This window comes from Acomys minous, assembly GCF_964271855.1.
Source record: "Acomys minous genome assembly, chromosome: 13".
In the NCBI taxonomy this organism is placed as follows: domain Eukaryota; kingdom Metazoa; phylum Chordata; class Mammalia; order Rodentia; family Muridae; genus Acomys; species Acomys minous.
This window is the reverse complement of record NC_140495.1, coordinates 58,337,694-58,354,547: the sequence shown is the minus strand read 5'-3', so window position 1 is coordinate 58,354,547 and position 16,854 is coordinate 58,337,694. Positions and strand designations below refer to the sequence as shown.

Sequence of the window (16,854 nt, the reverse complement as noted above, 5' to 3'; positions counted from 1 at the left end):
ATGTATACAATGCTCTGCTTGCATGTACACCTGCAGGCCAGAAAAGAGCATCAGATCCCGGTATAGATGGTTGTGAGCCACCAAGTAGTTGCTGGGAATTGAACTCAGGACCTCTGGAAGAGCAGTCAGTGCTCTTAACCTCTGAGCCATCTCTCCAGCCACCAAGTGTCTGTGTCTTGATTGATTGCTGGCAGCTTAGAAACTACTGTCATTATAATAATTATAAGCCTAATAATAAACATTATTAGGCCATACTGGTAAAATAACTGCACACACACACACTTATATTCACACAAAGTTTAGGTACAACCGTTCTGATGCAAAAGTCAGGACTGGGCTTCTCTAGAAGTGCAGGATTGGAGAAGCGCCTTGAAGAGCCGGGGTGGCTGTTACATCGCTTTGCGCACAGACAGAAAGAGCCCTTGCGCGCGTTCTCAAACGCTTGGGTTCTCAAAGGGCACACACCGTGAATCTACATTGGCTTAGTCCCTTCCAGCCCGAAACGCTTCTGTTTGAGCTCCAGGGAGCACGCGAAAGGCTTGGTCAGCACTGCCCCCTGGTGGAAAGGAGAGGGACTGTGGGTTTGATTCCCAGAAGAGAAAGGCCCCAAAGGTTCCCAGGCAGTGGTCTCTGTCACCAAGTCAGCTTGCCCCATGAGCCTTCTAGCACCTGGGGCTCTACTAAGTCCTCCTGGTCAAAGTACAAGTCCTCAGACGGTGTCGGTCAGCTATCACTGCAGTGGGGTCAGGTGGGGGAGGCCAAAGCACGCTGTCAAAGTAGCCAGCTCAGGGCTGGAGACTGGCTCAGCGGTGCAGAGCACTTACTGCTCTTGCAGAGGACCCAAGTTAGGTCCTCAGCATCCCTATGGCTGTTCACTGCCATCTTTAACTCCAGTTCCAGGAGACCCAACATCCTTTCCTGGCCTCCCTACATACCAAGTGTGCACACAGACAGGCATGCATGCAGACAAACATTCATATATGTAAAACTTTTAAAATAGATCTTTTTATTTTAAGATTTATTTATTTTATGTAGATGAGCGCTCTATCTGCATGTACACCTGCAGGCCAGAAGAAGACATCAGATCCCAGTATAGATAAATGGTTGTGAGCCACCACGTGGTTTCTGGGAATTGAACTCAGAACCTCTGGACGAGCAGCCAGTGCTCTTAACCTCTGAGCCATCTCTCCAGGCCCAAATCTTTTTATTTTAAAGTAGCCAACTCCTAGTGAGATTGAAGGTGTTCCCTTTCCAATCACCCTGGGGTGGGTGTATGGTGTGTGTGTGTGTGTGTGTGTGTGTGTACACAGAGATTTATTAGGCACCTACTGTGTGCCAAGCATTGTCCTAATTCTGAGTGAACAGAGATAAAGGAAAACTCAATTATTGTTCGCTGCCCATTCAGGTAAGCCTTGTATACCTGAGGTAAGTGTATGAGTTCATCTAATAAGGGAACAGTTTTCTTTAGCCCCGTTAGCTTCCAAAACAATTGAGAGCTTCCAAAATAGAGAGCCTGCGATTTATTTTACAAGCTAACACACTGGAGCTGGGCAGATTTCAACCCTCTAAGCTGTTTAACTTTCTCTCAGCTACACAACCCATGTTGTTTGCCAATTAAGTCGTCCTAGCTGGGCTCGATCTGCTCCGCCTGGCCGTGACCTCCTAGCCCAATCCTTTCTCCGTTTTCGTCTCCCCCACCTCATGGACCCTCGACCACAGCCTGGGAACCCCAAACTCCCCCTCCCTTCCTTCTGCCAAGCCCCAAGTGTCAGGGTTTTTATTAACCAATCACTTTAAATTAGGTGAGGCACGGTTTACAGAGAGACTGGTGCGAATGATGGTGCAAACCTGCCTGCCTGGGAAGCAACCAGATCCTGGGGGCCGGTAATTAGCATTAGAATACATAGCATCAGACCAACTCCCAACAGGTAACCAGAGATTCAAACTGAGCACCAGGAGGGTTGTTATGTGTCCAGGGAATGGGTGGTGTGGTGGTTTGAATAACATTGTATGTTTGATGCCTGGTGTGGTAGCCCACGCCTTTAATCCCAGCACTCGGGAGGCAGAGGCAGGAGGATCTCTGGGAGTTCGAGGCCAGCCTGGTCTACAAAGTGAGTCCAGGACAGCCAGGGTTACACAGAGAAACCCTGTCTCGAAAATAAACATAATTAATTAATTAATTAATTAATTGAGCCCTGGGGCTGGAGAGATGGCTCAGCAGTTAAGAGCCCCTACCGTTCTTCCAGGGCCCACTCTGGGGGAGGGGGGGCTCATAAGTGCCCCAAATTCCACCTCCTCACACATCTGCCACTACAGACATCCACAGCCACACACGTCTAAGAAAAACCTTTTTTAGCCGGGCGTGGTGGCGCACACCTTTAATCCCAGCACTCAGGAGGCAGAGGCAGACGGATCGCTGTGAGTTCGAGGCCAGCCTGGTCTACAAAGCGAGTCTAGGACAGCCAAGGCTACACAGAGAAACTCTGTCTCAAAAACCAAAAAAAAAAAAAAAAAAGATAAACCTTTTTAAATGAGCATTTTAAAAGTGATGGGAAAAAATTAAAGTATACAACCTAAGCCCGGTACCAAGGTGCACGTCTGTAATCTGAGTACTCCGTTGGTAGAGGCAGGAGGATCAGGGGTTGCAGAAAGTGGAAAGATGAGGTCCTTGTGCGTGTTGGTAAGCCCTAGGGATACAGGGAAAGTGAAAGCTGCAGGCTTGTCTCTTCAAAGGAGCATGTTTACCTGTTTTCCACCCAAAATGCTGGGAACCAGGAAGTTTATGGCCAGGTGTTCTCTGCCGTCTGCAAGGCCAGGCTCCACCCGAATGCCCCAGGCTATTTGCTGAGCCTCGGCTCTCAGGCATTGTTTCTCAGCCAATAGAACCCTTCCTTGTGGGATTTGTCACTTGAGCTTTACAACAGCCTAAATGACTTCTGTGTTATCTTAGGGCCAGGCCACACCTGAATCTCTCAGACCACTTCGTGTGTTATCTTCCTCCCTACGCCTGGTCCTGAGCATGTTTCTGAGTCAACAGAGCCCCGTCTTTAAGGAAGAGGCCACATACACTTTGTAAAGAGCTTCAACGTACACACACAGGATTGAGATAATTATCATCAGGAAACTTCTTTCCAAACTTGTGCTGTGCTTAAATATTCTCAAAAAGCAACTTCCTGGTGTCAGACTCTGGACGTTTGAACCAGCACCGGTTGGGACCAAGTCCTGCCGAGCCAGATTCCCTCCTTGCGTCTTGCAGCTCAGTTCTCTGTTGGCTGTATCATTTGCAGAGTCCCACACACAGAATTCAACACCGTCCCCAGGTACACAGTGAGTTTGAACCTAGTCCTAGGCTACATAAGACCCTGTTTCAAAACTGGAAAAAAAAATTTTTTTTAAGTTAAGAAAAATTTAGGAAGGCTGGCTACAGTATACACTTGTAATTCTCAGGCAGGAGACTAAAGCAAGAGTTTAAGGCCAGCATGGGCTACATAGAAAGACCTATCTCACACACACACACAAAAAGGGGGGGGGGGGCGAGGAGGGCTGGAGAGATGACTCAGAGGGTAAGAGCATTAGCTGCTCTTTCAAAGGTCCTGAGTTCAATTCCCAGCAACCACAGGGTGGCTCATAACCATCTATAAGGAGATCTGGTGCCCTCTCCTGGCCTGCAGGTGAACATGCAGGCAAAACACTATATACATAATAATAAATAAATATTTTATTTTATTTATTTATTTTTTAGTTTTTCGAAACAAAGTTTCTCTGTGTAGCTCTCGCTGTCCTGGACTCCCTTTGTAGACCAGATTGGCCTTGAACTCATAGCGATCCACCTGCCTCTGCCTCCCCAGTGCTGGGATTAAAGGCGTGTGCCACCATGCCCGGCATAAATAAATCTTTAAAAAAAAGAAAGAAAGAAAGAAAATAAATAAAAGAAAGAAAAAGAAAAGGTATGGGAGAAAGATGCTTACAGACAAAAATAAGGTCGAGCATTCAAGAGTTGTGAGCCTAGCCTTTAACGGCTGTGCCATCTCTCCAGCCTTCATTCAAGATTTTCAATAAATCTTTTCCGAGCAGCTGCCGCTGCGATGTCTGAAGTAGAACGGAAGAAGATGCGGACTTTCTGCAAGTTCACCTACCGCGCCGTGGACCTGGACCAACTGTTGAACATGTGCTATGAGCAGCTGCCGCAGTTGTACAGCGCCCCCCAGAGGCGGCGTCTGAGCCGCGGCCTGCGGCAGAAGCAGCACTCACTTTTCAAGGGCTTGAGAAAGGCCAAGAAGGAGGCTCCACCCATGGAGAAGCGGGGAGACAGTGAAACCCACCTGAGGGACATGATCATCCCGGCCGAGATGGTGGGCAGCATGGTGGGTGTGTACAACGGCAAGACCTTCAACCAGGTGGAGATCAAACCAGAGATGATCCGCCACTACCTAGGTAAGTTCTCCATCACGGTGAAGCATGGCCGGCCGGGTATCAGTGCCACCCACTCCTCCTGCTTCATGTCCCTCAAAATAGCCGTGGCCGATAAAGCCTCGTGTTTACTCCGGGCAAGGGGGTGGGGGGGCGGGGGTGGGGAGAATTGTTAATAAAAGAACTGCTATAGCCTATGTACTCATAAGAATGAAAGTTGACTCAGAGTCATTTTGATTTGCGTTTCCCTGATGACTAAGGACGTTGAACATTACTTTAAGTGTTTCTCGGCCATTAGAGTTTCCTCTGTTGAGAATTCTCTATTTAGATCTGTACCCCATTTTTAATTGGGTTATTTGGTTTGCTGGTTTCTTGAGTTCTTCACATATTTTGGATATTAGCCCTCTGTAGGATGTAGGGTTGGTGAAGATCTTTTCCCAGTCTGTAGGCTGTTATTTTTGTTCTGTTGACAGCGCCCTTTGCCTTACAGAAGCTTTTCAGTTTCATGAGGCCCCATTTATTAGTTGTTGATCTTACAGCTTGAGCTGTTGGTGTTCTATTCAGGAACTTGTCTCCTGTGCCAATGAACTCAAGGCTCTTCCCCACTTTTTTTTTCTAAGAGATTTAGTGTTTCTGGATTTATGTTGAGGTCTTTAATCCACTTGGACTTCAGTTTTGTGTAGGATCTATTTGCATTTTTATAGATGTAGACCTCCAGTTAGACCGGCATCATTTGTTGAAGAAGCTATTTTTTCCCATTGTATGGATTTGGCTTCTTTGTCAAAAATAAAGTGTCCGTAAGTGTGTGGGTTTATTTCTGGGTCTTCACATTGATTCTATTGGCCAGCCTGCCAGATTTTATGCCAATACCATGCAGTTTTTATTACTATTGCTCTGTAATGCAGCTTTAAATCAAGAATGATGATACGTCCGAGATTCCATCTTACACCTGTCAGAGTAGTGAAGATGAAAACCTCAAGTGACAGCACATGCTAGAAAGCATGTAGACGGCGTGTAGACAGCATGTGGAGCAAGGGGGACACTCCTTCATTGTTGGTGAGAGTGCAAACTTGTACAACCACTTGGGAAATCATCTGCTGTTTCTCAGAAAATTGGGAATAGTTCTACCTCAAGAACCATCTATACTGGGGCTGAAGAGATGGCTCAGAGGTTAAGAGCACTGTTTGCTCTTCCAGAGGTCCTGAGTCCAATTCCCAGCAACCACACGGTGGCTTATAGCCATCTATAATGTGATCTAATGCCCTCTTCTGGCCTGCAGGCCTACATGTAGGCAGAGCACTGTACATATAATTTTAAAAAATGAACTGTCTATACCACTCCTAGGCATATACCCAAAAGATGCTCCACCATGCCACAAGGACACTTGTTCAACTATGTTCACAGCAGCTTTATTTGTAATAGTAATAAATTGGAAACAACTTAGATGTCCCTCAACTGAAGAATGGATAAAGAAAACGTGGTACATTTACACAATGGAATGCCACTCAGCTATTAAAAACAAGGGCATCGGGGCTGGAGAGATGGCTCAGAGGTTAAGAGCACCAACTGCTCTTCCAGAGGGCCTGAGTTCAATTCCCAGCAACCACACAGTGGCCCACAATCATCTATAATGTGATCTAATGTCCTCTTCTGGCATGCAGGTGTACATGTAGATGGAGACTGTATATATAATAAATAAAATAAAATCTTTAAAAAAAAACCAAGGGCATCATGAAGTTTGTAATCAAATGGATGAAACTAGAAAAGATCATCCTGAGTGAGGTAACCCAGACCCAGAAAGACATATATGGTATATGCTCACTTATAAGTGGATATTAGCCATAAAGTACAGGATAACCAGGCTACAATCCACAGACCCAAGGAAAGATGCTTAAATCTCACGCAGAAGAGAAAATAAAATAGACATTGGAAGTAGATGGAAGGAGGGATCTGGATGAGAGAGGGAATTGGGAGGGGATTAGGAGGGGTCAAGTTTGGGTAGGACTGAGGGAGAGAGAACTGAATTCAGTGGGGGGTGGGGGGCAGGTCTAGGACAAGCCAGAAACCTAGGACAATGGAAACTTCCAGAAATCTATGAGGTTGACCCTAGCTGAGACTCCTAGCAACAGGGGATATGGAACCTGAAGTGGCCACCGCCTGTAAGCAGGCAAGACCTCCAATGGAGGGGTGGGGACAACAACCCACCGACAAAACCTTCAACCCAAAATTTGTCCTGTCTATAAGAGGCACAGGGATAAAAGATGGAGCAGAAACTGAGGGATTGGTCAACCAATGACTGGCCCAATTTGAGACCCATTCCATGAGAGAGAGCCAACCCCTCACATTATTAATGAAACTCTGCTATTCTTGCAGACAGGAGCATAGCATAACTGTCCTCTGACAGGCTTTACCAAGCAGCTGATGGAACTGGTGTAGAGACCCATAGTCAAACAATAGGTGAGCCAGGTGGTGGTGGTGCTGCTAAACTCAGGTTGTCTGAGTTTATCCCTGAGAGCCAGAGTCCAGAGTCAATGCAAAAGCAAAGGAATTTATTAATCTGACACATCAGGGTCTACCAAACTCCGGAGAGATGGAAAGACCCCATTCTACAGAGACTCAGGGTTTAAATATCTTCTACAAAAAGTAAAACTCAGTGACAATGGTTAGTTAAAGAGTGCTAGGCTAACAATAGGGGGTCTAGGGTGGTAAATCCTAAGTAGGGTGAGATAAGAGCAGTAATTCCCAGGGGCAGGGTTGAGATGGGGGCTAGGGAGAATTTTTAACTTGTTCCACTTAGTTCGCTACAGCTCTGTTTGCTCTTGTTATCGGCCTGCAGCTTGCTCGGCTGACAACGCTATTGTCATGGGAGCTGAGTCCAGGCCACCTGTAATTTTATATTTATTTCCTCAGCTAAAAACTCCATTTCCTTAGCTAATAATGACACTGCTGAGTTCAGGCCATCTAGAATCTTACAGTGCACGCCTTTAATCCCAGCACTCAGGAGGCAGAGGCAGGCGGATCGCTGTGAGTTCAAAGCCAGCCCGGTCTACAAAGGTAGTCCAAGACAGCCAAGGCTACACAGAGAAACCCTGTCTCAAAAACAAAACAAAAACAAAAACAAACAAACAATAGGTGGAGCTAGGGAATCTTGTGGAAGGGAGGGATGAAGGACTGAAGGAGCCACAGAGGTTGAGGACACCACAAGAAAACCCACAGAATCAACTAACCTGGGCTCATAGGGGCTCAAGGAATCTGAACCACCAACTAAAGAGCATGCATGGGACAGACCTAGGCCTCCTACTCATATGTAGCAGATATGTAGTTTGGTTCTCGTGTGGGTCCCCTAACAACTACATCAGGGGCTGTCTCCGACTCTGTTGCCTGCTGGCTTTTGGATCCCTTTCCCCTAACTAGGCTGCCTTGTTTAGCCTCCATAGGAGAAGATGTGCCTAGTTTTACCTCAACTTGATATGCCAAGGCAAACTAATATCCCTGGGAGGCCTCCCCTTCTCTGAGGAGAAAGGGAGGAGGAGAGGGGAGAGGAGGGGAGAGGGAGGGACTGGAAGGAGAAGAGGGAGGGGAAGTTGTAATGGGGGTGAAAAGTTAATTAATTAACTAACTAACTAATGAAAAAAAGGAAAAGTGAACTCAGAAGACATGTGTATGTCCCCAATTACCCAATTATCTTTCCTGTCACAAACCACCCCCAAAGTTAATCAAGTAAAAAAAAAAATTTATTTTTATTTTATTTATTTATTTTTGGTTTTTCAAGACAGGGTTTCTCTGTGTAGTCCTGGCTGTCCTGGACTCACTTTGTAGACCAGGCTGGCCTTGAACTCAAAAAGATCTGCCTGCTGCTGCCTCTCTGAGTACTGGGATTAAAGGCATGCAATACCATGCCCAACTAGGGTTTTGGCTTTTTTGAGACAGGTCTCATGTAGCCCAGGCTGGCTTCAAACTTGCTATGTAGCTGGGGACAACCTTGAACTCCTGATCCTCCTGCCTCTGATAGGCATGCACCACAAGGCCTGGTTTGTTCACTTTTGAGACAGGCTTTTCTATGTACCTCAGACTCCTTGGGAACTCATTATGTGGCCCCAGGCTGGCCACCCACTTTTTTTTTTTTCTGAGACAGGGTTTCTCTGTGTAGTCTTGGCTGTCCTGGACTCACTTTGTAGACCAGGCTGGCCTCGAACTCACAGTGATCCGCCTGCCTCTGCCTCCCAAGTGCTGGGATTAAAGGCGTGCGCCACCACAGCCCGGCTGGCCACCCACTCTTATTCTTCTGCCTCAGCCTCAGTGCAGGGAGTACAGGTATCTCCCATCATGCCTGGCAGCTCACACGGAATGGGAGGAGAAGGTGAACTCTTGCCTTCTGACATCTGGGGCCTCTGCTGCACTGTCTTGAGGTGCTGAGGGCTGACCCTGTGCTTGGATCTGAAAGACCGTGCTTAGTGGAGACTGTTGACAAATAGCCTGTGCATGGGAGTATGCAAAGCAAGGGTTCTGAGAAGTCAGGGACAGCCGCACAGCCTTGAAAGTCACACAGCGCCCCTTCCACCACATCCGATGGCCCAAACAAGTCACCACGGTTAGCCCAGATGCTGAAGGAGAATTAGACTCTGTCTTGATGGGGGAGTACAGAGCTCATCCCGCACGTGGGATGGGAGATGCAGCGATCCTCACCTTGGCAAAGCAGAGCCTGCCACAGTCAACAGGTCAAGAATGTGTTTGGTTGGTCTGCCACAGTCAACAGAACAGTCAAGAATGCGTTTGGTTGGTTGGTTGGTTTTTGGTTTTGTTTGTTTGTTTGTTTGTTTGTTTGTTTAGGTGGGGGGGTTGGTTTTGGTTTTTCGAGACAGGGTTTCTCTGTGTAGCCTTGGCTGTCCTGGACTCGCTTTGTAGACCAGGTTGTACTCACAGAGACCCCCTGCCTCTGCCTCCTCAAGTGCTGAGATTACCAGCATGCACCACCACACCAGCTTCAGCCAACAATTTTTTTGTTTTGTTTTTTCTTTTTCTTTTTCTTTTTTGGTTTTTCAAGACAGGGTTTCTCTGTGTAGCCTTGACTGTCCTGGACTTGCTTTGTAGACCAGGCTGGCCTCGAACTCACAGAGATCCACTTGCCTCTGCCTCCCAGAGAGCTGGGATTACAGGTGCATGCCACCGCACCTGGTTTCAGTCAACAGTTTTTATGTATAAAGAGTCATTGATTTTTTTTTTTATCAAAAGTGATATTAAATAACTTGCAATGGTAAAATCAGATTGAAACACAATGTTAGGGGTCAACGTAAAGAAATGGGAGAAAGGTAATTGGAGCTGAAGATTTTAAGATCCTGACGTCTCTTGGGAGGGACACAGAAGAGACTGGTGACTGGTTAATTTTACCCCTCAGGCCAGATATATATGACAGAAATATAACTTAACCACTCAAAGAACTGACACCGGTGAGGCAGACAGGAGGCAGGTGGTGAGCCTCACCGCACACAGGACTCTCGTTTCATGCTCACTTAGAACATTGTGGTTGACTCTGCAAATCCAGAACCGTCAGTGCGCTCAGCCCTCTGCACCTGAGTTTCCGGATCTGCTGAGTCAACCAGCCGCGCAGACACAATAGTCTAAAAAAGCAAAACTACTGCCGGGGTACAGACTTTCCTCTTGTCGCTTTCCCATGATCATTTGCAGGCTGGAGAGCTAGCCCAGTAGTTAAGAGCAGTGGCTGCTCTTACTGCAGACCCATGCTCCGTTCCCAGCACCCACATGGATGCTCACTGCAGTTGCACGAGATCCGTCGCCCTCTTCTGGCTGCTGCAGGCACTGCACACAGATGGTGCAGACATAACACGCAGGCAAAACATACTTTTCCAGAGCATTGACATTGCATTGGGGATAATAAGTCATCTAAAGATGGTTTGTAGCACACAGGATGTGGGCTGGTGGAGAGGGCTCAGTGGGTCAGGCACTTGCGACATGTGCTGGCTAGTGTCATGTCACCTCCACACACGCTAAAGCCATCGGAGAGGAGGAAGCCTCAAGTGAGAAAATGCCTCCATAAGATTCAGCTGTAGGCAAGCAAGTTTGTAGGACATTTTCTTAATCAATGATTGATGAGGGAGGTCTGGCCCACTGTAGAAGGGGCTAGGTACCTCAGGGCTGACGGTCCTGGACTCTATAAGACATCAGGCTGAGAAAGCCATGTGGAGCAAGCCAGTAAGCAGCACCTTCCGTGGCCTCTGCATCAGCTCCTGCCTCCAGGTTCCTGCCCACTTTGAGTTCCTGCCTTGGCTTCTCCCGGCAAAGCCAAGTAATCCCTTTCCTCCCCAAGTTGCTTTTGGTCATAGTGTTTCATCTCAGGCAGTAGCAACCCTAACTAAGACATCACACACTGTGAGGATGTGAGTTAGCATCCCCAGAACCCACATAAAGTTGGATGTGGTGGGACACGAGGCTGTGTTGAGATGAAAAGCCAAGATAGAAACATCCTGTGGTCAGCTAGCCTAGCTTATGCATCATCAGTGATGAGACGTCTCAGACAAGATACAAGAGACCAGAGGCTGTTCTTTGACCTCTGCACTCACACACAAATATGCGTACATACATACATACATACACACACACACACACACACACACACACACACACACACCTCATACACACACATCCCTCATAGCTCCCCATCCCCACCCCCCACACCTCATACACACACACACACACCCCTCATACACACACACACACACACACCCCTCATACACACACACACACACACCTCATACACACACACACACACAGACACACACACCTCATACACACACACACACACACACACACACACACCTCATACACACACATCCCTCATAGCTCCCCATCCCCACCCCCCACACCTCATACACACACACACACACACCCCTCATACACACACACACACACACACCCCTCATACACACACACACACACACACACCTCATACACACACACACACACACACACACACACACACACCTCATACACACACATCCCCATCCCCACCCCACCCCCACTTCATACACACACACACACACACACACACCCCTCATACACACACACACACACACACACACCTCATACACACACACACACACACACACCTCATACACACACACACACACACCTCATACACACACACACACACACACACACACACCTCATACACACACACACACACACACACACACACCTCATACACACACATCCCTCATAGCTCCCCATCCCCACCCCCCACACCTCATACACACACACACACACACACCCCTCATACACACACACACACACACCCCTCATACACACACACACACACACACACCTCATACACACACACACACACACACACACACACACACACACCTCATACACACACATCCCCATCCCCACCCCACCCCCACTTCATACACACACACACACACACACACACCCCTCATACACACACACACACACACACACCTCATACACACACACACACACACACACCTCATACACACACACACACACACACACACACACACCTCATACACACACATCCCCATCCCCACCCCACCCCCACTTCATACACACACACACACACACACACACACACCTCATACACACACACACACACACCTCATACACACACACACACACACACACACCCCTCATACACACACACACACACACACACCTCATACACACACACACACACACACACACACACACACACCTCATACACACACATCCCCATCCCCACCCCACCCCCACTTCATACACACACACACACACACCTCATACACACACACACACACACCTCATACACACACACACACACACACACACACACCCCTCATAGCTCCCCATCCCCCACTACCCCCACCCCCACCCCCACCCATCCCCATACACACACAAAAAACCCATTTTTTTTTAAAGTACACTGGATGTGCATGGGCTCTATGCAAATGCTATGCCCTTTAAGGGACTTGAACTTCAATGGATTTGCTGTCTTTTTTTTTTTTTTAAGATTTATTTATTATATATACAGTGTTCTGCCTGCATGTACACCTATACTCCAGAAGAGGGCACCAGATCTCATTATAGATGGCTGTGAGCCACCATGTGGTTGCTGGGAATTGAACTCAGGACCTCTGGAGGAGCAGTCAGTGCCCTTAACCGCTGAGCCATCTCTCCAGCCTGGATTTGCTGTCTTAAGGGGTCCTGAGTCTCGCCTCTCAGTGTCCCTCACGGACACGAAAAGACAGCTATCTTTCTAGTTTACAGGTAAAAAACTAAGCCTGGGAGAGTTGGATGACAGGCCCTGGTGCACTTTTGCTGAAGAAGAATCTGTCTCTGACTATGATGTAGCAGTTATGTGCATGTGTGGGGTGAGGGGCACATGCCCAGGCTACGTGTCTGAGTGTTGCCCTTCCCATCTCTGACTGCCTCCTCCTCCATCATAACCAACAGGAACATGGGTTCGATTCCCAGCACTTACATGGTAGCTCACAGCCATCTATAACTTGGTGTCTCCTGAGATCTCCACTCAAGAGCAGCCCTTCAGCCGCTCAACCTAGGTCAATCCAGGGGCTTCCTGAGCCTGGCAGGGGCACACGCTACTCGGGAGCTGAGGAGGTGGGGGTGGGGGTGGGGAATACTTAAGCCTGGGAGTCTAAGCTCAGCCTGGATAGCACAGCAAGACACAGTCTCAAAATGAAAAATGAGGAAGAAAAAGAAAGAGGCAGAGAGAGGAGGAAGGGAAGAAAAGGGCAGGGAGGAAGGAAGGAAGAAATTAGCTCCCTGAAGTGCATCAGGCTGAGACCCAAGCCCTCTCAGTCTCTACCTTTGCCCAGCTTTCTTTCTCAGATCACGTGTCTTCCCTGCCTTGCTGGGGGCTGGGGGTGAGGTGAGGGGCTGCGCACCCTAACTGCCTGTCTCTTTCACGGGGAGAGTATATCCTAGGCTAAACTCAGAGGACAGATGGGAGATACGGTGAGACAGGATGGATGCCAGGAAGACAAGGCCCACGTTCACCCTTCAGCAACTAGTTACTTCCCAGGAGGAAGTGCCAACCACAGGGAACACACAGGCTCCAGACCCCAGGCTCCTGGGCTCCTCTGGTGCAAAGATTACACTGACATTTCTGAGAAAACAGAATCCCAGGGAAGATGTCACTGGAGCGGATGATCCTTCAGTTCTGAGGAGCCACTACCAACTGTGAAGCCAGTGTGGTACTGGCTGCTTCTGCAGGCTAAGCATGGCTCCCTTCCTGTTACAACCTAGAGAGAGAGTCAGCTCTGTGCACAATTGACAGATAAGGAAACTGAGGTTATTGAGGTTAGGTAACCTGACCAAGGTCACATATTTAGAAAGTGGTAGAACTTTTCAAAATACTAAGTGGGGGGAATGCCCATCATTTGTAGAAAGGGTTTCAATACAGGCTAGGAACACAGGCTTCCAGTTAACCCTGCCTTACCCAGAAAAGCGAGTTCCCCGGAACACCCTGCACACCGCATCTGTCGGGGTGCAAGTACTCACTCATCATTCTGACTAGCAGCAGCCCTCAGTAAACAGGGCCGACCACAGGAAGAAAAAAGTACTCAGAGATCAGAAGCGGTGTTCTCTGAATTTACTAAGTGTGTGGAGATCCCCAGCACCAGATGGGAGCTGCTGCATCCTCTGGCCTTAGGGGCACAAGCGTCCAGTGCCTCCCCAGTCCAGCCTCTACAGTGCACCAGGAAAAGCAGACCGTGCTCACCCACTCATCCACGGTGTGCCTTCCGTCCCTGACTCAGCCTGGGTTCCCCTTATCTGCAAAATCAGAGGGAAATCCCTTGGATTTAGTTGCCAGTTCAGACCTTTGGACTCTTGGGAGGCTTCTCCCTCCAGGGGTTCTTGGGTCTTGGAGGCCCCAGGACGGAGCATCATGGGATGGAAGAAGGGGTCTTATAAAGGCTCTGGATGCAGTGGGAATCTTTCTGCGCAGCTCACCGCGGCTTGCTTGGCTGGACAATGCAGCCTGGTATTCTCAGCCATCCCTTCTTCCCCTACTTTCCCCCTGACGATGAACCTAAGAGGAAGGATGCTCTCCCACGTGGAATGAGACCAACTCATTAGCATATGCATTCACCTACTAGCCCAGCAGGTACCTCCCCACCACTGTACCCAGAAGTTTAAGGAGGAGCTGAGCCCCGCCCCCTGCCGCCCAAGTGCCAATTCTTTTGTGCTAGCTCTATTGCAGCCCTTGCCATGTCTCAGTCAGTGACAGACCCAAATTTGTGCACCAGACCCAAGAGGCTCCTCAGAGCACGCCACAATGATGTAGAACTGCGTCTGCCTCCTGTGCTGCCTTCAAGTCATTCAAGCGTCTTAACAGGAAGATGTTCCCCGCTGTCTCCTGGAGTCAAAGCTCCCTTCACCTTGGGATTAACTGGTACCTCCCCACCCCAAGCCATCTGTCACTCTTTAGTAAAAGTACTAGGGACTACCCCACGACCCCAGAGTAGCACCAACACAGGGCACCAGTCCCTTTGACAGCTCAAGGGCTGTATCTGCCTGCCTGCCTACCTAGAGCATGGGATAAGGTTGGAGACTACAGACAAGTGCACTCCTATTTAGATGCTCCGCTGGCCCTGCCTGCTTGGCCCATGACCTTGGGTGCTCAGCTTTGTGTTTGGCAGGCACGCACAACGCCCTGTGTACAACACTGTGCTCCTGCCATTGTATGTGTCTGTAGGACTCTTCTGGGCGAGAGCTGCTGTCTGCCTGCCTACCTGGGAGCTCAAGGCAGATCTTGCTTACAGGGCACATTCTGTGCTGAGACAGCAGCTGGGCCCAGGCGGCAGTGCAGCAGGCCCCCGCCAGGTGTCTTGAGTGGCCAGGGAGATGAGCCAGCAGCAACTCTTCCTCACACCTGTCTTTCAGGTCAAGATGAACTTGAGGCCAGCAGGGGCCCAAGCCAGAGAAGTACTGAGTCTGCAAAGCCTGAGCCACCCCTCAAGAGCAAGGGGACTACCTGCAGCTGAAGCCAGCTCTGCAGGGACCAGAATCCACACACACAGGTGACCTTCAGATAGGACAAGTTGCTGAGGGGGAGGCCAGAAGATCCCTTCCTGGCCCCTCTTCCTCCCCCCAAGCCCCCCACCCCATTGGCAGTTCAACCTATGAGGTTTGATTAAAATAATAAATGTTATCTGAATGTCAGTTCAGAAAAACAAAAACGACAAAAAAATCCTTGTAAATTGGTACCTCTGAGTAAGAACTCGAGTGATGGCCAGAGGACATGTGCCACCACACCAAATGGCCTTAGACAGCTCTTTCTGGATGCCCCAGGACCGCAGAAAGCAAAGCCCCCTTGGTCAGCCCTTTGCGGGGGGGCCCCCTGCCCTTCCGGTCACCCCCTTTGGGGACAGAAAAAGGAACTGTGCTTAGGCAGTTTCAGGGGCTGGTGACGAAGCATAATGGATTAACACTGATTCTTTTCGGGTTGGCTTCAGGTAGTCTCTGTAAAAGGCACTGGCAACATCCAAGTGTAGCTGAGATGCCCAAGAACGCCAACACAAGGCTTTCAGAAAAGCGTTCACTGTACCCCACGGAGAGTTCAGGGTGCTGCAGGCTGGTAGAAAGTGATAGCATTGGGCACAGAGTCCTATGGTAGTCTACAGGGTTGCTTGAAACTAGTGAGGGCAGGGTAGGAGGAGCCCTGTCCCGGGCCAGACGCCCAATCCTCTGGCCTCCGGAGAAAGGAGGGACAGTTCTGGGTGCCCCAGGACCGCAGAACGCAAAGCCCCCTTGGTCAGCCCTTTGCGAGCGCCCCTGGCCATTCCCGGTCCCCTTTTGGGGTGGAAAAAGGAACTGTGCTGGACTCGGGACTTTCAGCGACCCCCGAGGGGCCCGCGACGCTCCCGCCCTGGAGCCCCTGCCTGGCAATTATTTGGGCCCCACAGAAATATCGGTGGCCTTGGCTAACCGAATTATTCTTTCGGTTTGAACCAGCTCCTCTTTTTGACTCAGATCCGGCAGGGGAAGGAAAGCAACGCTTTCCGAAAGCCCCGCGGGTTGTCTGGGCTGGTAGAAGCTGCCAGATCGTGCTGTCCCCGTGCGCGTGGCCCCGCAGCTCGCTGGCGCCCGCTTCCCAAGCCGATGTCCCAGGTCACTGGGTCCTGGGTGGAGGCTCGGTTGATACAGCACATGCTTAAGCCACCGAAATAGCAAAATAAACACTCTTGGAAAAGTATCTGGTATTTTCCATATTTCAGATTACGATTTTACCCCCTCACTGGCGACAGACAAGACACGGGGTCTTTTGCAGCGTTTTGTGTTCCCACCCGCAGTCTCTGGGGCCCTTGCGCCTGGGGCCTCAGCAGGACGCTAATATTTTTTGAGTCCCCCCATCTCCAATCCCTGGAGACACGGGGCTGCCCGGCTGTTATTTTGCAGAATCTTTCT

General features: G+C 49.3%; 1 protein-coding gene across 1 annotated transcript; it reads left to right on the top strand.

Annotated features, from left to right (window-relative positions):
• Window positions 1–4,085: 4,085 nt before the first annotated feature.
• Window positions 4,086–16,617, top strand: LOC311580719 (small ribosomal subunit protein uS19-like; the record flags this gene model as incomplete). The annotated part of the gene is made up of 2 exons (XM_084752403.1): window positions 4,086–4,547; window positions 16,420–16,617. 2 exons carry the CDS (start codon window positions 4,086–4,088, stop codon window positions 16,615–16,617), a joined length of 660 nt encoding a protein of 219 aa, XP_084608529.1.
• Window positions 16,618–16,854: the final 237 nt, after the last annotated feature.